Below are 19,942 nucleotides of genomic sequence, written 5' to 3'. Positions count from 1 at the left end.
ATTTATTAACTATACTCCTAGTATTATGTACATGCAACTATACATGCACCTGTTTCTACTCCTAGTTATCCTAACACAGCCCATGTATTTATTTGTTTCACTATGACTCCCATGGTCCTGGAAATCTCCATTGCCTTGCTTTCTGGGCTGCTGCTCATTCTAATAGAAGCAGTGCAAGAATTACTTTTCTCCTGCCTGTGACCACTGTTAACCTTTTATTCTGTGTATCCTCCCCCTAGCTAGCAGTTTTCTGACCCACCTAACACTATCTTGATAGCATCAGCAAATATTTTTGCACCCTTTATGTTTAAGTGTACTCCATCCCTGTAGAAGCAGTCTCCTGTCAACAAGCACAGACCAGGCTAAAAAAATTCTCCCCCTTGAGCCTTGCATAATCTCTCCAGGGCCGAATTGATCAACAAGTCTCTTGTTATATACTCCCTCCTATCGTGCCTGGGCAGAATTGCAGACACTTTCACATTCAACCCTAACTCGCAACTTTTTTTCAACTTTTTTCAACATTGACCTGTACTTGTTGAGTAAATATGCAGATCTCTTACTCTTAATGTCATTAGTTGCAACATGTACAACAATATCACCTTTTGTGCCTTTAAAAGATATGTTCTACAACGTCATCAACTTTTGCCCCTGGCACACATACCCTGGTCCTATTCCACCTATCCTTCTTGCATTGTATATACCCCTTCTCCCTTTATGTTGTATATCAGTGTGATCTGATTGTTACCTTTTCTGGTTTTGCTTTATGGAAGAGTCTGGCTGTTAATCTGATTAGTAATAGTAGTAGTGGCAAATTATGTAAGGAAGTAAGATTATACAGGTTGTCTCAAAAATATTGTTACAAACGTTTAGGGGAGGTAGGTAACATCTAAAGGAATGTGAATCGCATAGGAACCCATAACCGGAAACGTCACGGGAAAGTAGTAGCAGAGGCACCAGAAGTAGAAATGACACAAGACAGTAATTAGTGGCAAACATTTATTTGACATAATATTAACAATGTAGTACGAGATGGATGCATTTCATGATGTTACAACAGATGCTCGAAGGTTCCACCATGAGATGTGACGCAGCATGGATTGGTGGATACTGTCGAACACACCTGGAGTTTCTTCGACAGTAGCAGCAGCATAGATGAGTCTCGCCACGAGATCCTTTCCGTCTCCACAGGCGATCCATACACGATAGATTTGAGGGCCCCACAGAAAGAAATCAAGGCTCGATAAATCAGGCAAACGCGGGGAACCAGGCAACGGGTTTGCCACGGCCAATCCATCGATGCCCAAAATGCCTGTCAAATGGTCACGGACACACCTTCCATAATGGGCAAGTGCCCAATGTTGAAACCAAATGTTGCGTCTCACATTTGCTGGAACATCGTCAAGTAACCCTAGTAGAACTTGTTCAAGAAAGATCCGATATTTAGCGGAGTTCATGCGGGATGGTAACAGGTATGAGCCGACTAGGCAGTCACCGACCATACCTGCCCACACATTTATTGCGAAGCGATGTTGTGCCGTATGGGGCGCACACCGTATGGGTTGTCGTGAGCCCACACCTGAGCATTGTGCTGATTGGATAAGCCGTCCCGAGTGAATAAGCCTCATCCGTGAACAAAACATAGGCTGGAAAATCCATCTTGAACACTTTCTTGGAGAAACCACTGCACAAAAGCCACACGTGCAGGATGATTTTGGGGGAGCAGTAACTGAACCCTTTGGAGATGAAAGGGGTGTAAGGAATTGTCATGCCAGACACGCTGTACACTGCGACGAGACACTCCTAAGGCAGAGGCAACGGCACGTGTGCTGGTAGTAGGATTATTCTGGACAGCATTCAACACGATTTCTTCCATGGTGTGAGTTCATGTCGAACGTGGTCTGCCCACACTACTCCCGTTACTTCTAAATGACCCATAATTGCACAAATTTTGATGCACACACGGAAACAAATGGTGGTCTGGTACTTGTCTGTCTGGGAAGCGTTCTCCATAAATTCGTTCAGCAGCTCGTCCATTGCCCTTTGCTAATCCATACACTAGGTGCATGTCTGCCAGCTCACAGTTCGTATATTGATGCATGTTCTTCGTGTGCCGACTACTTCTTGAATCAGTAAACTAGAAATTTTCCCTCTCGCAAACTGATGAACAGCGTCGTGTACTGATTACGGTGACGTTTCCGGTTATGGGTTCCTATGCGATTCGCATTCCTTTAGATGTTACCTACCTCCCCTAAACGTTTGTATCAATATTTTTGAGACACCCTGTATAACATAAGTGGAGAGGGGAAAAAAAAAAAAAAATTTGCATTATCTGTAACGTCACAACACTATATAGAAGTTTCTTCCATTAATCGGCTACCTCCAATTGAAAGCAAATTTCTACTCATCTATCCTGCACCCAGTCTTAGCTTAATTTCAGTTTTTGTCCCGATTACTGTATTGTCTGTGCAAGATGTAAGGATGGCCTCAGCGTTTAGTTTACTCATTCCATTCAAGTCTTAAACATTTCATTCAGATCACCTTAACTTAGTTTTTAGACACTGCAGTATGCAGAACTGAAGTTTTTGTGGTAGTAAGAATGTTTTTTTTTTCCCCCATGTAATTGTTGCTCTTCTCTACACCTGTTCTAACAGATCCATAACCTTCCTAAAATGAGGGTTCCAGCCTTGTATGTAGTCAAGATGGGGGCTAACCATTTCTTTATATAGCTGAACAATTATCTCCTTATCCCTACTGGCAAAATTCTGTATATCATTGGCAAAACTGAATGATCTGCCATTGCAGTACACTGCACAACTTCAAGAGCGTCATGTGTGACTATGCATTTACCCCCAGGTATATTTCCTTTTCTACTTTGAGTATGTTATTCTAGGATTACTTCTGTCCATATACAGTACCTTTATTTGTCAATCTTAAATTTCAATTGCCACTTCTCAGCCTGTCTGCTTAATTTTTCTAGAACTTGTTGCAGTAAACATATGTTGATTTCTGTCATTAACTACCTTGCCAATGTTTGTATCAGCTGCATACTTAGATGTTAAGGTGATATGCCTTCATCATTATTGTTAATAAATATTGAAAACTGCAGTAGGCCTAGCATTAAACTCTGGTGGGGGTACTCCACTAATAATATTAGAGCAGTGACCATTGATAATCACTGTGTTTTCCCAATCAACCATACCAGTAACCTTCTCCTAAAGCCACAGTGCTCCAATTTGTACAACAGCCTTTCATGTGAAACAGTATCAAAAGCTTATCTGAAATATCAATATGTGATACGAAAATTATTTTTTGCAGCCAGTTTCTTTGTTACTATGTTAATATTCAGTGAGATTGGTTAGACAAGATCACTCCATTAATAAATCTATGCTGTGATTGTCATAGAACTGCATTGTGTAGTGATTCATCCCTTTTCTTGTAGTGTTATATAAAAAAGGGTTCTTTGCAACTTTTCTTTGCCGGAGACTTCTCTTCATAACTTGATTGCAGACTAGTTTATACTTACCGCAAATTTATTAACATCCCATGCATTTTTCTTTCTCGTTTGTCTCATCAGTTTGTCTGACAAGTCTTAGCCTTGAACATTATCACTTTATAAAAAGAAGGGTAGTAGCCTGTATGATTACTTCCCTAAATGCTCCCATTTAGTATTTGCAGCTGGTAACCAACAGTTGTTCCCACCGAATAGAATTGTAAAACTTTCCCTTTATCTTTGATAGTAGTTTATACCATTAAGAAGATCCCACATCAATATGCAGTGTTCACTGACAACTGGTGGTTTTTTTTCTGGAGATTCCTAATGCATGAAGAGTCACTGTTAATGATCAGATTTGAAATATTGTCTTCTATAGTTGCCTGTCTAACATGCTGGTGTTAAAACAGTCATAATAAATTTATATGTTCATATGCTGCAGCGTGAGCAACCGATCCACAAGTTTGTCAATATCTGGAAAGTTAAAAATTCCCAGTTGTAGGACATTCTGACTTACTGGACCACTCTTTATAGGTGTTCGTTATAATTATAATGGTGATTAGCCGCATAACACACTCCTACTCTTATTTTTGTTTTCCTAATTATGTCACACCAAACTGACATAACTGAATCAACATTGCGCTGTCCACTCATGTTGACTGAGTGTACGAACTTAGATTTTGTCACCCTTATTAAGAGCCTAATTCATCTGACCTTTCTGTACGCATTATACTTGCTATATTCAAATTCTGCATCCTTATGCCAGAGTTGCATCATGTCTCCGCTAACACCAGTGTCCTCATTTGATGACCCAACCAGTACTTCAGATTCATCAAATTTGTTTACTATACTTGTACCATTAGGGTACATGCCAGTATACATGCACCTATTTCTGCTCTTAGTAAACCTAACATAGCTGATGTATTTGTTTGTTACATGAGGACCTCCCCAGCAGGCATTGTAAACTATGACACCTTGCTTTCCAGACTGGTGCATGTACCAATAGAAGCAGCACAAAAATCATTTTCACCTCTGCTTGCAGCTGTTGTTGTTGCTCTATTAGTTATTACTCTACTCTTATTAGTCTGTCCCAAGCTAGTAGATTTACAACCCACCCAATACTCACTTCATAGCATCGGCAATTATTCTTGCATCTCTTCTATTTAAGTATGTTCCATCCCTGTAAAAATAGTCTTGCCTGTTAATAAGCACAGACCATGATAACCACTTTGTACAGTATTGCACAGTCTCTCCAGGGTTGAATTGATGGATAAGGCTTTCACTTTCTCATATTGTGCCTACACAGAATTGCAGGCATTCAATTTTTATCTTATGTTGTGATTTTTTTCTCAACATTACCCTCTATTTAAGTAAATCCTCAGATGTCTTATTCTTAATATCATTAGTACCGACATGTATGCCAGCAGCACCTTTTGTGCTCTTAAAAGCTATTGCCCCCTGGCAGAATGAATATATTTACTAAATATATTTCCCAATTCCTTGACAATAGTCAGTAGCTGCTTCCTGTGGAATCTGTGCATTCTGGCATGGAGGATGCCATTGTGTTGTTTTTTAAACCACACGTGTAGTCTTCTGCATTGTGTTGGGTTGTGAGTGCTTGTTGGGTAACCCTCTTTTTAATTCTTTTGAGGGTCTAAAGCTATGACATAAGCCCATCATTATGCTAAATTAGTATCTATTCAGCTATCACTGTCTGCAACATAAGCAAAGAAAGGTACTAGTTTGTTTTCACTACCTCTATTTCCTTAAACAAATTATAAGAACAATCTGAAAGGCATGCAAACTTGAATAGACACAGATATTGAGTGTAGAAATAAATAAACTGCACTGAATAAAATGTGAACTGCAAATATGGATATTAAGTTTCTGACAAAACTGACGAGAGGAATTTATTTTAGCATGATTATGTGTAGGCCATACATATCTTATCTGCCTATATATTTACTCACGGGCAAAAGCCCTCCTCAGTGCATCTTTTCTGTAGAGATAGGGAGGTCATATTTGCATTGTATAAGGCAATTGTAAGACCACATTTGGAATACAGGTACTCCCCGACTTTACGTAAGTTTTTGCCGGCTGGTGCAAACCGAAAAAAATATGGAAACATATTTTGCATCTGTAGGGATAAATGGAGAGGTATTGTGAAAATAATTGTGATGTGAACCCAATAACATATTGTGGTTTTTTTTTTTTTTTTTTTTTTTCATAACTCGTTCCAAGTAGTTGGAAGTTAAATTTCGCTGTATTAATAAGATATCTCTCTAAAAGGTCATATTTATAATGGAAATTACACAACACTTTCATCGTTATAATATGTTCCCATTATAAGAATCAATTTTGAGTGCCTTTGTGATATTTTACTAAAGCACGTTTCTGGAGGTCACGACCAAAAAACAATACTAACAGTTTGCACTTTCCGGTTTATTGGGGTTTTCTGTTAGTGCAATCTATTATAAATGGGTAATAAACTCTATCTTATTGCATTTGGGTTAATACTTATAACCGGAATTCTGTGGGTTTTTATGTTGTTATGGTGAATTGAGTTCCCCTTCAGTGAAATCTTCAATCATATAAAAAACAAATTTTCAGAAACTTCTCTTCATTTCTATTTACGTATTACAATGATGAAGGGAAAGAGACCAGCGGAAAATGCAAGTTTTTTTTTTTATGTGAACTCCAAACACGAGAGGTATTAGAACCTATAGTACTTAGTACCGTGCTTGGGTTAAATGCAAGTGCTGGCAGTGCTAAGAAAAGAAACAATCATTTAGAAAACAACCCCAAGGGTTCACATTTGGTGAGAATGGGCTTGGAAAACCCAGGGTCCTGAACAGGATATCATCATTCTTCTCTTGGTGATTCCTTTCTACTTCTCTCTCTCTCTCTCTGGGTAGCTCGGGAAGTTTTTTTTTTTTTGGATTGGTGTAGCATTAGCCTCAGGCTTCCTTGTACCATATGGCTAATAATAATAATAAATGAAGATGATTAATTAAAAAGTACGAAGCAGGACAAAGTTTGTCATCTATTGCACGGAATTAGGTCTCGCTGCTTGAACAGCGAATACTATTTTAAGGGAGAGTGCATGTATAAAAGAACATGTGAAAGAATCAACAAACAAAGATTGAACTTAAGATCATCAGTGATCACAAAACAGTGTTCAGGTGCTATATCGAAGATGGAACAGCTATTAATAATATGGATGGAAAATCAGATTCAGAAGCAAGTGACCCTGAGTCCAATAGCCATTCAAGCAAAAGCAAGAAGTATTTATGAATATATTAAGGATAAGTACAGTGAACCCTAAGCCAAGTTCATGGCAAGCAACGGGTGGTTTTAAAGGTTCGAGCATCGCTCTGGTTTCCAAAACATTAAAGAATGAGGTGAAGTTGCCATTGTCGATTCTGCAGCTGCAAAGAAATTTTGTGATGTGTTGGAAAAAATTATTGATGAAGGTGGCTATTCTACGCAGCAAATTAATGTTGATGAGACTGCTCTGTATTGGATCAAAAATGCCGGATCAAACATAACATTGCCAAAGAGGAAAAGACAATGCCAGGTTTCAAGGCTTCAAAAGATAGGGCCGTGCTTTTGTTTGGGGCTAATGCAGCGGGAGATTATAGATTAAAACTACTGCTTGTGTACCATTCTGGAAATCCTCATGCATTTAAGGACATCAATAAAGCCACCCTACTTGTGCATTTCCAATTGAACCAGAGAGCATGGATAACAGTATCTCTCTCTTTGAGGATTGGTTTAAATGCTGCTTCATTCCCGAGGTTGAAAAATATTGTAACAACAAAGACTTTTCTTTCAAGATTTTGCTTTTATTAGATAATGCTCCCGGACATCCTGTGCATCTAAATGATTTCAATTCGAACGTGAAAGTCATATTTCTACTGCCAAACACGACTTCACTCATCCAACTTATGGATCAGGGTGTTATTTTGAATTTAAAAGCATACTATTTACACACAACATTTGCTTAGGCATTTTCTGCAGTAGACGGTGAGAAAAATTTTACGTTAAGAGACTTTTGGAAATCTTACGATATTTACCACGCCATCTTAAACATTAATAAGGCCTGGGCGGAAATTACTAAAGTTGTTTAAATGGTGCATGGAAGCAATTATGCACATGGCATGTAAAAGGCTTCGAAGGAGTTGAAAAAGACGAATCATGTGAAGAGGTTACAGATAAGATGGTAAAGATTGCAGAGCTACTTCAGTTGGAGGTTGTTGCCAAAGGTGTGGAGGAGTTAGAGGAAGAAGAGAAGAATTATCTAATGAAGAACTTGACTTGCAGGCAGCGGTAGTGAAAGAAAAAAATGCTGACGAAGCTCAAGATGAACCAAATGAGGAGCCGAGATGCTTCATCACTAGAGAGATGGCCATGGCATTTCGTGAAATTGCATCGGCAGTGGCGAGGTTTGAGAAGATGGATCCTGACTGCACACGATTCTTAAAAGTTAACAGTGGGGTGAATGATATGCTTGCTTGCTACAAAGAAATCTTCCATGAAAAGAAAAAAGCCACCGTCCAGTCATCCATTAATATATTCTTTCGTAAGGTTGAGCGGCTGACCCCCTTCTAAATCTTCACAGACCTCATTATCGCAGCGGTGTACTTATCAGCTGAAGATGTCAGTTCCGGCAACGATGCTCAAGAAGTAAAACTTACTGACGTTATGCTTGTCTCCTCTCTTTTTTGTAATTTTATAATTTTGAAATTTAAGTTGCACACTTTTGTAATTTTTCCTGTGCATGAGATAAAAAATTGAATAAATACAGTAAATCATTCTATTCACATGTTCATCAAACATTTTTGTTTTGATTCAATCAATTCAGCGAGCACATTTGCAAGTGCTGCACAAGCATGGGGGAAATTTCGAATTACGTAGCGTTCCACGGAACGCAACCCTTAAGTTAATCAGCGAGTGGCTGTACTGTGTTCAAGTATAGAGACCTCATCCAAAAAATGGCATCGAGCTTTTTGAAAGGGTCCAAAGACTGGCAACTTGAATGGTGAGGATGGCTGTATGAGGAAAGACTCAGATTATGTGGGCTACAGAGTTTAGCAACCAGGCACCTTAGAGGTATCCTGATCGAAGTTTTTATAAGGCTCTGAAGGGATTAATGAAATGAATGAAGTCATAATTCTTACTGTTCTAAAGAATTCCAGAATTAGGAGGAATAAATTCAAATTACAGCACTTGAGGTTTAGATTATATTGTAGGAAGTTTTCTCTTAGCCAGAGAGTCATTAATAACAGGAACAAGTTGCCCCTGCAGGTAGTTGAGATTGACGGTTTGAATAAATTCAAAGGTTAACTGGATACTTACTGTGTGAGGAGGGAAGCGTATAATTTGTGTATCTTATCTACTTGGTTTTGTGGGTGTGTTTTTTTTTTTTTTGGCAGTGCAGCAAAAGCCTGTGGGTTCCTTGCGTTATATAGTGAATACTATTACTATCTCACAACAACAATAATAATGCACAAAGATACCCCTTTTAGCTGTATTATGTCCCATTACAGATTACTTAGGAAATGTTGGGAAGATGCGCACAGCTTGTAGCTTTGATTGATGGTTCTCACCTGAGTCAAAGCATAATTGCTACTTTGAGCTCTTTGCTTTACTGCTCTTATTTGAGGCATGATTTTAGTCTAAATTTATTTTAAAAATGCCACAAACTAAGATGAGTGTAATAACTCCACACTATTCCTAAGTTATTATGTGATGACTGCTATGTTTTTAATTTTTAACTTTTGACTTTCTAAATACTTAACTGAACACAAAAATAAGCTAATCTACATGTTTAGAACCTTCAATTTTGTTCAAGGTTTAGGCCTAAATGGATGTCAGATGAACTAATGAGACATATGGCAGAGAAGAAAAATGCTTGGGATACATATAAATTAACACATGACACAGAAGCCTATGATAGATATAAGTTGATCTGTAACCAAGTTACAAAGGAGATTAGGCAGGCAAAGGCAGATTACGAGAAATCTTTGGCAAGGGATGCAAAGAAAAACAGCAAAGAGTTCTTTACTTATGTAAACTCTAGAAGGAAGGGGATGAATCAGATTGGTCGACTTGATATCGATGGGTCAACTGTTGATGATCCTGCTCAGGTAGCTAACAAGCTACGAGCAGGATCATCAACAACGAGCACTTGCAAATGTGCTCGCATCAATTCAGCGAGCACATTTGCAAGTGCTGCACAAGCATGGGGGAAATTTCGAATTACGTAGCGTTCCACGGAACGCAACCCTTAAGTTAATCAGCGAGTGGCTGTACTGTGTTCAAGTATAGAGACCTCATCCAAAAAATGGCATCGAGCTTTTTGAAAGGGTCCAAAGACTGGCAACTTGAATGGTGAGGATGGCTGTATGAGGAAAGACTCAGATTATGTGGGCTACAGAGTTTAGCAACCAGGCACCTTAGAGGTATCCTGATCGAAGTTTTTATAAGGCTCTGAAGGGATTAATGAAATGAATGAAGTCATAATTCTTACTGTTCTAAAGAATTCCAGAATTAGGAGGAATAAATTCAAATTACAGCACTTGAGGTTTAGATTATATTGTAGGAAGTTTTCTCTTAGCCAGAGAGTCATTAATAACAGGAACAAGTTGCCCCTGCAGGTAGTTGAGATTGACGGTTTGAATAAATTCAAAGGTTAACTGGATACTTACTGTGTGAGGAGGGAAGCGTATAATTTGTGTATCTTATCTACTTGGTTTTGTGGGTGTGTTTTTTTTTTTTTTGGCAGTGCAGCAAAAGCCTGTGGGTTCCTTGCGTTATATAGTGAATACTATTACTATCTCACAACAACAATAATAATGCACAAAGATACCCCTTTTAGCTGTATTATGTCCCATTACAGATTACTTAGGAAATGTTGGGAAGATGCGCACAGCTTGTAGCTTTGATTGATGGTTCTCACCTGAGTCAAAGCATAATTGCTACTTTGAGCTCTTTGCTTTACTGCTCTTATTTGAGGCATGATTTTAGTCTAAATTTATTTTAAAAATGCCACAAACTAAGATGAGTGTAATAACTCCACACTATTCCTAAGTTATTATGTGATGACTGCTATGTTTTTAATTTTTAACTTTTGACTTTCTAAATACTTAACTGAACACAAAAATAAGCTAATCTACATGTTTAGAACCTTCAATTTTGTTCAAGGTTTAGGCCTAAATGGATGTCAGATGAACTAATGAGACATATGGCAGAGAAGAAAAATGCTTGGGATACATATAAATTAACACATGACACAGAAGCCTATGATAGATATAAGTTGATCTGTAACCAAGTTACAAAGGAGATTAGGCAGGCAAAGGCAGATTACGAGAAATCTTTGGCAAGGGATGCAAAGAAAAACAGCAAAGAGTTCTTTACTTATGTAAACTCTAGAAGGAAGGGGATGAATCAGATTGGTCGACTTGATATCGATGGGTCAACTGTTGATGATCCTGCTCAGGTAGCTAACAAGCTAAATGAATATTTTGCATCGACATTCACACATGAGGAGTTATTCAGCGAGGGGAATGCCAGAGGTGTATTCAACTCTGGCAGTAAGCTAGAGAATCATGTAATAACTGAGAGTAAAGTGGAGGAGAAATTGTTGAAGATAAACACAAGAAAGGCACCTGGGATGGATGGGATCTATCCAGTTGTATTAAAGGAGGCAGCAAAGGAAGTAAGCAAACCCTTAGCCATAATTATGAGAGCTTCCTTGGACTCAGGGACATTTGCACATCTCCAGTCTGTGGGTAACTCAGGGGAGTTACCCACAGACTGGAGATGTGCAAATGTGACCGCAATTCACAAAGGAGGATCAAAGGCCGACACAAGTAATTATAGACCTATGAGTTTAACTTCTGTTCCAGGAAAATTAATGGAGGCACTGGTTAAAGAAGCACTGCAGGATCATCTAGACAAGACTTCAGTTATAGCTCGGACACAGCATGGTTTTGTTAAGGGGAATTGATTGGATACTATGATGCAGTCACAAAACAACTGGATGCAGGGAATAACTTTGATATTATATACTTGGATCTTAGAAAGGCTTTTGATACTATTGCACATGGAAGACTGCTGCACAAATTGGAGCAGTGTGGCATTGGAGGCAAATTGCTGCTATGGATAAAGGGGTGGTTGAGGGGAAGAAGACAGAGTGGTAATCAATGGACGCTGCTCATCGTGGACTAATGTTGTCAGTGGAGTCCCTCAGGATTCAGTGTTGGGTCCATTATTGTTTTCTGTATTTATAAATGATATTGATGATGGTATATCAAGCTTAATGTCCAAGTTTGCAGATGATATAAAAGTTGGCAGGGTTGTTAAGGACACTACTGATGCTATGCTGCTGCAACAGGATCTGGAAAGGTTGAGCAGATGGGCTGAGAGGTGGCAAATGAAGTTTAACATTGACAAATGTAAAGTACTACATATGGGAAACAGCAACCCCAGAGCAACGTATCAACTCTGTGGTACTACACTGACAGTGGTAGAGAATGAAAAGGACCTGGGGGTAATTGTGCAGGCAGATATGAAGTTGAGCTGTGCAGACTGGCTGCAAGGGTAACTCATGGTGTCTTATCAATGATATACAGGAATTTTCCTAGCAGGGATAAGGAGGTGATTATTCCCTTGTATAAGGCAATGGTCAGGCCACACCTTGAGTACAGTACTATGTACAGGTCTGGAGGCATCATTTCAAGAAGGATGTAGAGCTGCTGGAACGTGTACAGAGAAGGGCAACAAGATTAGTGAATGGAACAAAGGGTTGCTCTTACGAAGAAAGGCTTAAGTTTTGCAAATTGTGGTGTCTGGAGACTAGGCACCGGCGAGGTGATCTGATAGAGGTGTATAAAGCCTTGAATGGTTTGAGCATGCTCAATGATGATGGGATTTTGCCTCTTGTTCAGAATAATCACCTGAGAGGGCATAAATTCAAATTGAGGAAAGGCAGATGTAGGATAGATGTCTGGAAATTTGCCTTTAGCCAGCAGGTAGTTGGTTGGTGGAACAGACTTCTATCCCTTGTTGTGGAAGTTGATAGCCTAAATAAATTTAAGGCTCAGCCGGACAGGTATTTCGAACGAATGGAGGGGTGAAGTGCAAGTTTTTTTCTTTTTTTTTTTTCTTCTTCTGGCTGATGCTGTATAAGCTTGCTTTCTTGCATCATATGCCTCTACTAATGTTAATGCTAATTTGCTACAATTTAAAACACTGCAGTTGAGATATGATGATTGCAACAAAATAACTGAGAACAAAGGTTCTACTGAATAATAAGTGTTATTAAATCCTTAGCTAAATTCAAAAATAAGCTAATGTATGTGATTAGGACATTTAAAAGTATTTATTAAACACAGTTTGGTATGCTAATTAACTATACAAAAAAAAAAAGTTTCCACGAACTTATTTATTTTCAAGATCGGTGTTGGTATCTGTAGCCTCAACCCAGGGTCTGCCTTACCTCTAGGCAAACAAGGTATTTGCCTAGGGCCAGTAAAATTATGGGGTCTGTGGTCCCTTTGAATCATAAAATAAAATCTTTTATTTCCAATTCAAAAAACACAAAATTCTACCATAGTGCACTCTGCTGCTGCGAGAATCTTAAAACTGTGGAGGAGGAGATGCCAACTATTCTTCCTCTGCGATTACGGCTGCACAAAATGGCTTCTTCTCTGAACTTTCTGAGTTACCTTCATATTCATTCCGCACAATGCGTAGCACCCGCTTCTTGATTAGACCTGGATTCGGGCCTGTGACCACCAAATACGGAGGATGCGGAAAGGTCAGGGAATGACCACCGCATATCCTCAGAGCAATATGGCCTTAGTTGCTAATGCTCCTAAAAACCAAAATAACAATAACAACAACTAAAATGGTCTTGGGCAGGACACATAGCTCGAAGACAGGATGATAGATGGACTAGACTAAGAAAATAACAATAGTACCCAAGAGGAGCTAGAAGAAAACCTGGAAGACAACAACAGAGATGGACAGATGAAATTCATGAGTTTGTGGTTAGTAAATGGATGGCCATTGCACTAAACAGAAGTATCTGGGAAATTTCTGGAGAGGCCTTCATCCTGCAGTGGATTGAAAAATGGCTGATGATGGTGGGGTGGGGGTAATGAAAGCAATCCTGAAAGTTTTTTTTTATATAAAATACACATTTTTTAGGTTACTTTATACTGTTATTTGTAGAGATTTCTTATTACCAGTAACTTATCAAATCAATAGTTTAAAATGGATATGCAAATGGAAATAGAAATAAAAATGTAAAATAATTTTTAGAAATCTCATTAATTCCTTGTCTGATTTAGTTTTTCTTTAAATTTTTACATATCTACTTATTGAATATGCTTATAATAAAAATTTATAATGCTACAACTAGCATATTTTATTTAAAATAGATATATGCTTGTAAAAACTTGATAAAGTGATTGTTTCTGTTTATTTAGTACTTCATGTGGGGAAGGCCCTGATTAAAAATATTGTGGTACATAATACATGTATTAAATAGTTTTATAAGTTGGTAATCTCTTTTCCCTTGCGAGTGCTCTTTTTTCGTTGTAACTATTAAAATCTTAACTCATGATACTTGGACAGATGTTAGTATGCATTGGGATAATTACAGAAAATATTATGGTATCAGTGTGCTGGAAAAAATCTGTGTGCATGTGAAGGTTCATGCCTGTTATATGTATTCTAAATAAAACTATAATAACATAAATAATATCAATCTCTCAAAATGGAATGGAAATTATTTTTTCTCTTCCATTGTGTGATTTGGAAAAATTACAGGGAGCATAGCCCAAAAATGACACGTTTAAACCTGCATATTTGGTGGTCACGCACAGAGCGGTGGCAATTGTAGTATCACAGGATGACAAAATTTTGATGAATGTACAAATATAACCTTCCCATCTCACATTTGTTGTATTGTCCTCATCTTAGATTGCACAGGTAAGCTCATGGAATGCAAGGAATTTATTTAGCAATATAATTTAATATCAGTAATATCAAATTTTTATTAAAAAATCTATTAGAATCCTGCCACAGGCATGGCTGTTAAATAGTCCTCTTCAGTCAAGTTGATAGAATCCATGTTTATAGTTTTTCTTTTCTTTAAGGCCAAAATCATTAATAAGGTGTAGGGGGGGAGTATACAAAAATAACATAAGTGGTAATAATGTGTTTGCATAATTTATTTTAGTCTTTGGTGCAAATGAACTTGTGAGAGTGGTAAGCAGATAAAATAAACTTTATAAATCATAAATCAGAAAGTTTTTATAAAGTTTGTCATATTCTGAAAATATGTGCAATGTTGAGAATTTCATTATTATGTACAAACCTTTTGTTATTTGTTAGTATGAAAACTTCTTCACAAGGAGTTTCCATATTGATTATAGGTTGTTTAGAAGTGGAAGTTATAATGCTGTTACATACTTATTAATAATTCCAATTTTATGTTTGAGATGTATGAAAAAAAACCTTAATTTGATTAACGCTTGCTTTGTCTGTTTGAATTCTTATTGTGAATTATATTCATATCATTGCTTAATTTTGATTCCCAGTTTTAAAATTATTTTTTGTAGGCGAGATTGAACGATGCCTGAAGAAAGTTAGTGAAGGTGTAGAGACCTTTGAGGACATCTGGCAAAAGGTAGGCAAATGCACAAAAGCAAATGAAAACGAGAACATCATGCAAGAGTTATTCAATTTTGCTCAAAGTTGGTGATAACTCCAGGGGCTCACATCTGGTGAGTATGGGCTTGGCACACCCAGGGTCCTGAGCTGGATATCATCATTCTTCTCTTCTTGGTGATTCCCTTCTACTTCTCTCTCCCTCTCTCTCTCTTCAGGGTAACTGAGAAATTTTCTTTTGGCTGGTTCTGAAAAAGCCTCAGGCTTCCTTGCATCATATGGCTAATGATAATAATAATAATCATCTATTCTATAATCTGTCAAGAAGGATTATAGAAGAGATGATTAAATGTTCAAATAATCACAATAAGTTTAATTTGAGGTATCAATGAAAATGCTTATGTTGTTGATATTGTTGAAATTTATATTGTGTGCGATCAATCGCCCAGTAAGCACTTGGATACAAGTGCTGCAGTTTTTTTTCAGTACAGGGGAATTTATTTTTCTTAAGTAATATATCAAAAAGTTTAAAGAAGTCAAGAGAAAAAAAAATATCAGTTAGACTATCAAAAAAAAAATTCATTGTACAGTGTTAAAAACTATTTTGAAAGCAATATTCTGCTGCTAATGTTTTGCTTTCTCATTTAAAAAAAAAAAAATTTTGAGGCATTGAGTCTCCCAATAAAACAATCTTTTTGAACCAAAAATGGTTCAAAAAGATTTGGTTTTATTGGGAGACTATTCTTAGAATTAGGGGTTACCAACAGATTGTTTGATTTTGAGGAGAGAAAAAGAGCATTATTATTCGGTCAATATTAAATTAATGCAAGATGACTGTTCGTCATGTTGGACAGACCCGTTAATATTAGCGGGTCTCGATTACACAAGTTACCTGTCCAACATGTCTAGTATCAAGTTTTGAGACAATAGGATTCCCATAATTTTTTTTAATATAATGTCGATGACTATTTATTGGATAACTATAGAATCATGCTGAAAAAATGCTATATTTTAATCACAATGCGTCTGAAATTTTGCTCCGATATGAAAGAGAAATTATATGCTTGAAAGCCTTGTGGATTAAGCCAAGACATGACAGATTTCAAGGCTTTTGGACGGGTGGATTTCATCAGCATGGCCCTCACTTGTGGGTAGAAGGAATCTCTTTTGTAGAGTCGAGATTTATTTACACCAAGGTGGTGCAAGGTTTTTGCCAGTTTCATTGAGTATAACTTAAGGGTTCACAAAAACTGCTAGTTGTGGATGTGTGACAGGGGTAATATAATTATACATTTGTCTCATGATATGTATCTAAGTAACGCTTGCATACCCATCAGATTCCTTGTTTGTTCCTCAACAGTTGATATTTGCAAGAGGTCCCCAAGGTGGCGATACAAACGAAACAAGGCAAAATAACTAAAGGCTTGTGTCAGGGTAGTAAACTGTAGAAGAGTGCTTAGTCTTAACTGCATCTATAGTAATTCACTCATTTTAGTGACTACTGAAATGACTGAATTCAAACTCGTTAGAATAACTAATGCTGACATAATATGGCTAATGGAAACATGGTGTCACCCAGAAATTGGGGATTATGAGTTTCATTATGGAACATACAATGTATTTAGGAAGGATAGGGAAGAGAGGAAGGGGGGGGGGGAATTGAAGCTTTCTGTTGGTTGAGAAGAGCTTTTTACAGATTCAGAAGTTATATATGCCAGATAGAATCTGTGTGATACAATTTAGTTTGAAGTAAAGGTATTATGAGGGTAGAAGTAACCTATAGGCCAGAAGATTGTGAGGATTATAACAAGAGTAACTTGTTATACTCCTCATAGTAATGTAACTATAATGTTTTTTATAGCAAGTGTTGACTGTATTATTATGGTTGATTTCAGTTTTCCTGTAATTAATTAGAGTAAGTGGGAGGAGAGTGATAATTCAGTCGTTAGTTGGAAGATAAAGACAGATACTGCAATTATTAAAGGTTTTAATTTCAGGAAAGGGGACTGTTACAATTGAAGATGCTACATCGCATCTGTCAACTGGGCAGATTGCAGAGGTAGGGTGAACACATTAGAATTATGGAATACATTTAACGGAAGCCATGCATGAAAATGTAGGTATATTGGTACGAAAATATAGCATGTGGAGGATACTAATACGGATGAATGCACAGCTGGCCAGCCAAATAATGCAGAAAAAGATGGCACAGGAAAGTTACAGAGTGATGAAAAGTACTGATGCATACAAAAGCTACAAGTCTTCTGTAATATTTTTGCCTATTATATCATACGCAGCAAGTGTTTGGTACCAAAAATATCAAAGGTAAAAGTGAAACAGAAACTTGTTTCCACACAAAGATCAGTTCTTCTTACGATCAATAATATTCCAAGGACTATTTCAAACGACACATTCCAAATACTTGGCAGTACGATTCCTGTAGATTTATATATTGCTCTTCGGGGTTTGGTTTACAACCTAAAAAAAGGACAGTCTAGGACAATGCTTGGAATTACGATTGACCCAGCCAGTGACTTTAAAAGGGAGAAGAAAAGGCTTTGGAAGGAATTTACTGTTGTCTGACAAAAAAGATGGGATGAGAGCAAATTTGGGCTTGTAACAAGAAAGTATATTGCACAAGTGGAATTCTCAACAACCCCTGGAGTTTATGGTTTAGGCCTTCTATGACAACTTCTTATCTGCTAATAGGGCATGGGTCCCTCCAGACTACGTTATTTGAGCGTGGCCTGGAGCCTGATCCGTACTGCACATGTGGGGAATATGAAACGTGGATTTATGTACTTCTGAACTGTCCATTGTACTCTCAACCTAGAGCGGATTTAATGTCTGCGGTTCCAAACTTATTGGAGAACAATTTAAATATCTTATTTGAAGACCATTATAACTTTACTGCTCTGCAAATCTTCTCAAGAACAGTTTTCATATTGAGGACTCAGATAAGAACTTCAGCTTCTTCTGGGAATTGACTTCATAAATGACCAAAGAGAAAAGGTTTATGTGCAAACAGAAGATTTAAGTTAATTGGTATTGTGTTAATTTGTGTTAATTAATGTTGCAGTTGATTTTTGTCTATTGTTATTGACAAGATTTATGTCAATTGTTATTATAAAGATTGGTTTCTGTGAAACACAACGTTTATGAGAATCATTTAGTAGCTATCTCATTGTGCTTATCGACAGGTTTGAAAGTTCCAGTGGACAGACTAGACAGTGTTATTAATTGTCCATTGTATGTTATATATTGTTTTCTTGGTTCTCAGGAATTCAGAGACTCTGAGCATATTTTAAAAAAAGTATTGTATACTGTATATCTGTTTATTATTTCTTGGTGGTAGTGAGGATAATTTGTGGAAGTTCTCCACTATTAATTCATTTGTTGACACCCATTGATATTGCACTACATCCAGTGGGTGCGGGACTTGTGCATTCGGCACAAATACATAATGTAAACCTGTGCCTAGAGAAGCCACCCGGCAACAGCTGTCTTATACTGGTGGTGGTAAAATACCCTGCACATATTTTTAGGCTAGATTTGTTGAGGTTCTTCGCCGAAACAGATGGAGATGGGCTTTTGTCTAGGGGCCACCTTGACTCTGGGATACATGTACACAGTGCACCAGGAGGTCAAATATAGTGTAATGTCTTATATATGTGTAACGAGAATGTTAATGTATATATATATCTTCATGTAAGTATTGTGTGTGTGTGTATATATATATATATATATATGTAATAATTGTGTGTACAAATAAATGGAAAAAATATGGAAAAATGTAATAGTAGCACAGAAGAGGTTAGTGCAGCAGAAGGTGAGTATGAGAAAAGCTAAGAGAGTAAAGAGTGCAGACAAGGAGGTTTTCATGAATGTGAATATAAAGAAGAAAAAAACAAATCAGATCAGACTCTTGTGTAATAGTATTACACAAGAGTGATATGATGTGAGGAAATTCCTGAATTTAGACTCTTAGATAACCCAGCTGTTCTTGCTGATGAATCGAACAGGTACTTCTCAACGAAAGACTCTTCATGGTAAGGAGAGGCTGTGTGAGTATGCTGAGATATATTTGATAGCTGAGATTGTTTATTAGAAAAACTTTTGAGCTTAAAGGCAAGTAAGGCTCTAGGAGTTAATGACACATACCCAGTAACTGAGAGAGAGAGAGCGAGCACATTGAATGATTTGAGGTTAGTTATGAGGGTGTTTTTGGACTGGAGAAGGGCCAGTACATAAAGTTGGCTTTAAGGGTGAAGTGGGTAACTACAGATCAGTCAGTTCAACTTCCATGATTGAAAAAAATCTTGGAGGCAGTGATTCATTTAGATAGAAATGACATTCTTATGCACATGGTTTTGTTAAGGGAAAATCATATTTTACTAACTTGGTTAGCTATTTTAACAGAATCACTCATGAGCTGAATGCAGAAATTAATATTGACATTGTTTCCTTGGAATTCAGCAAAGCATTTGATCCGGTCCCTCATGAGAGAGATTAACGAGTATTCAAGTTTGGTGTACATGTCAGAAGTGGGTCACTCAAGGAGTGGTTCTTGGACCACTGTTGTTGCTGTTTTAATAATCAGAAACAACAGATAGATTAGGGGAGTGGTTATTGATGGTTGCTGGGCAGCACAACTTCAGGATGATTTGAAAAATGTCCAAGAATAGTCAGAATAGTGGCAGCTATGTTTTAATGCAGAAAAATGCAAGGTCTTTCATTACAGAAATAGCAACCCCAAAATAACTTGATGGG

General features: G+C 37.4%; 1 protein-coding gene across 3 annotated transcripts in view; it reads left to right on the top strand.

The window, feature by feature from the left end:
* Positions 1-19,942, top strand: part of LOC150083041 (CCR4-NOT transcription complex subunit 3-like) — a 592,625-nt gene that overhangs the window by 61,969 nt on the left and 510,714 nt on the right. For all 3 annotated transcript variants that reach the window (XM_090377751.1, XM_090377752.1, XM_090377750.1), the window contains exon 2: positions 15,124-15,191. In XM_090377751.1, coding sequence (XP_090233877.1) covers positions 15,124-15,191 — 68 coding nt within the window. The remainder of the gene's footprint in view (positions 1-15,123; positions 15,192-19,942) is intronic.

This window comes from Mastigoproctus giganteus, chromosome 7, assembly GCF_048544385.1.
Source record: "Mastigoproctus giganteus isolate SK-2022 chromosome 7, ASM4854438v1, whole genome shotgun sequence".
NCBI lineage: Eukaryota > Metazoa > Arthropoda > Arachnida > Uropygi > Thelyphonidae > Mastigoproctus > Mastigoproctus giganteus.
Note: the sequence above shows the minus strand (reverse complement) of the source record. Positions and strands in the feature narration are given on the sequence as shown.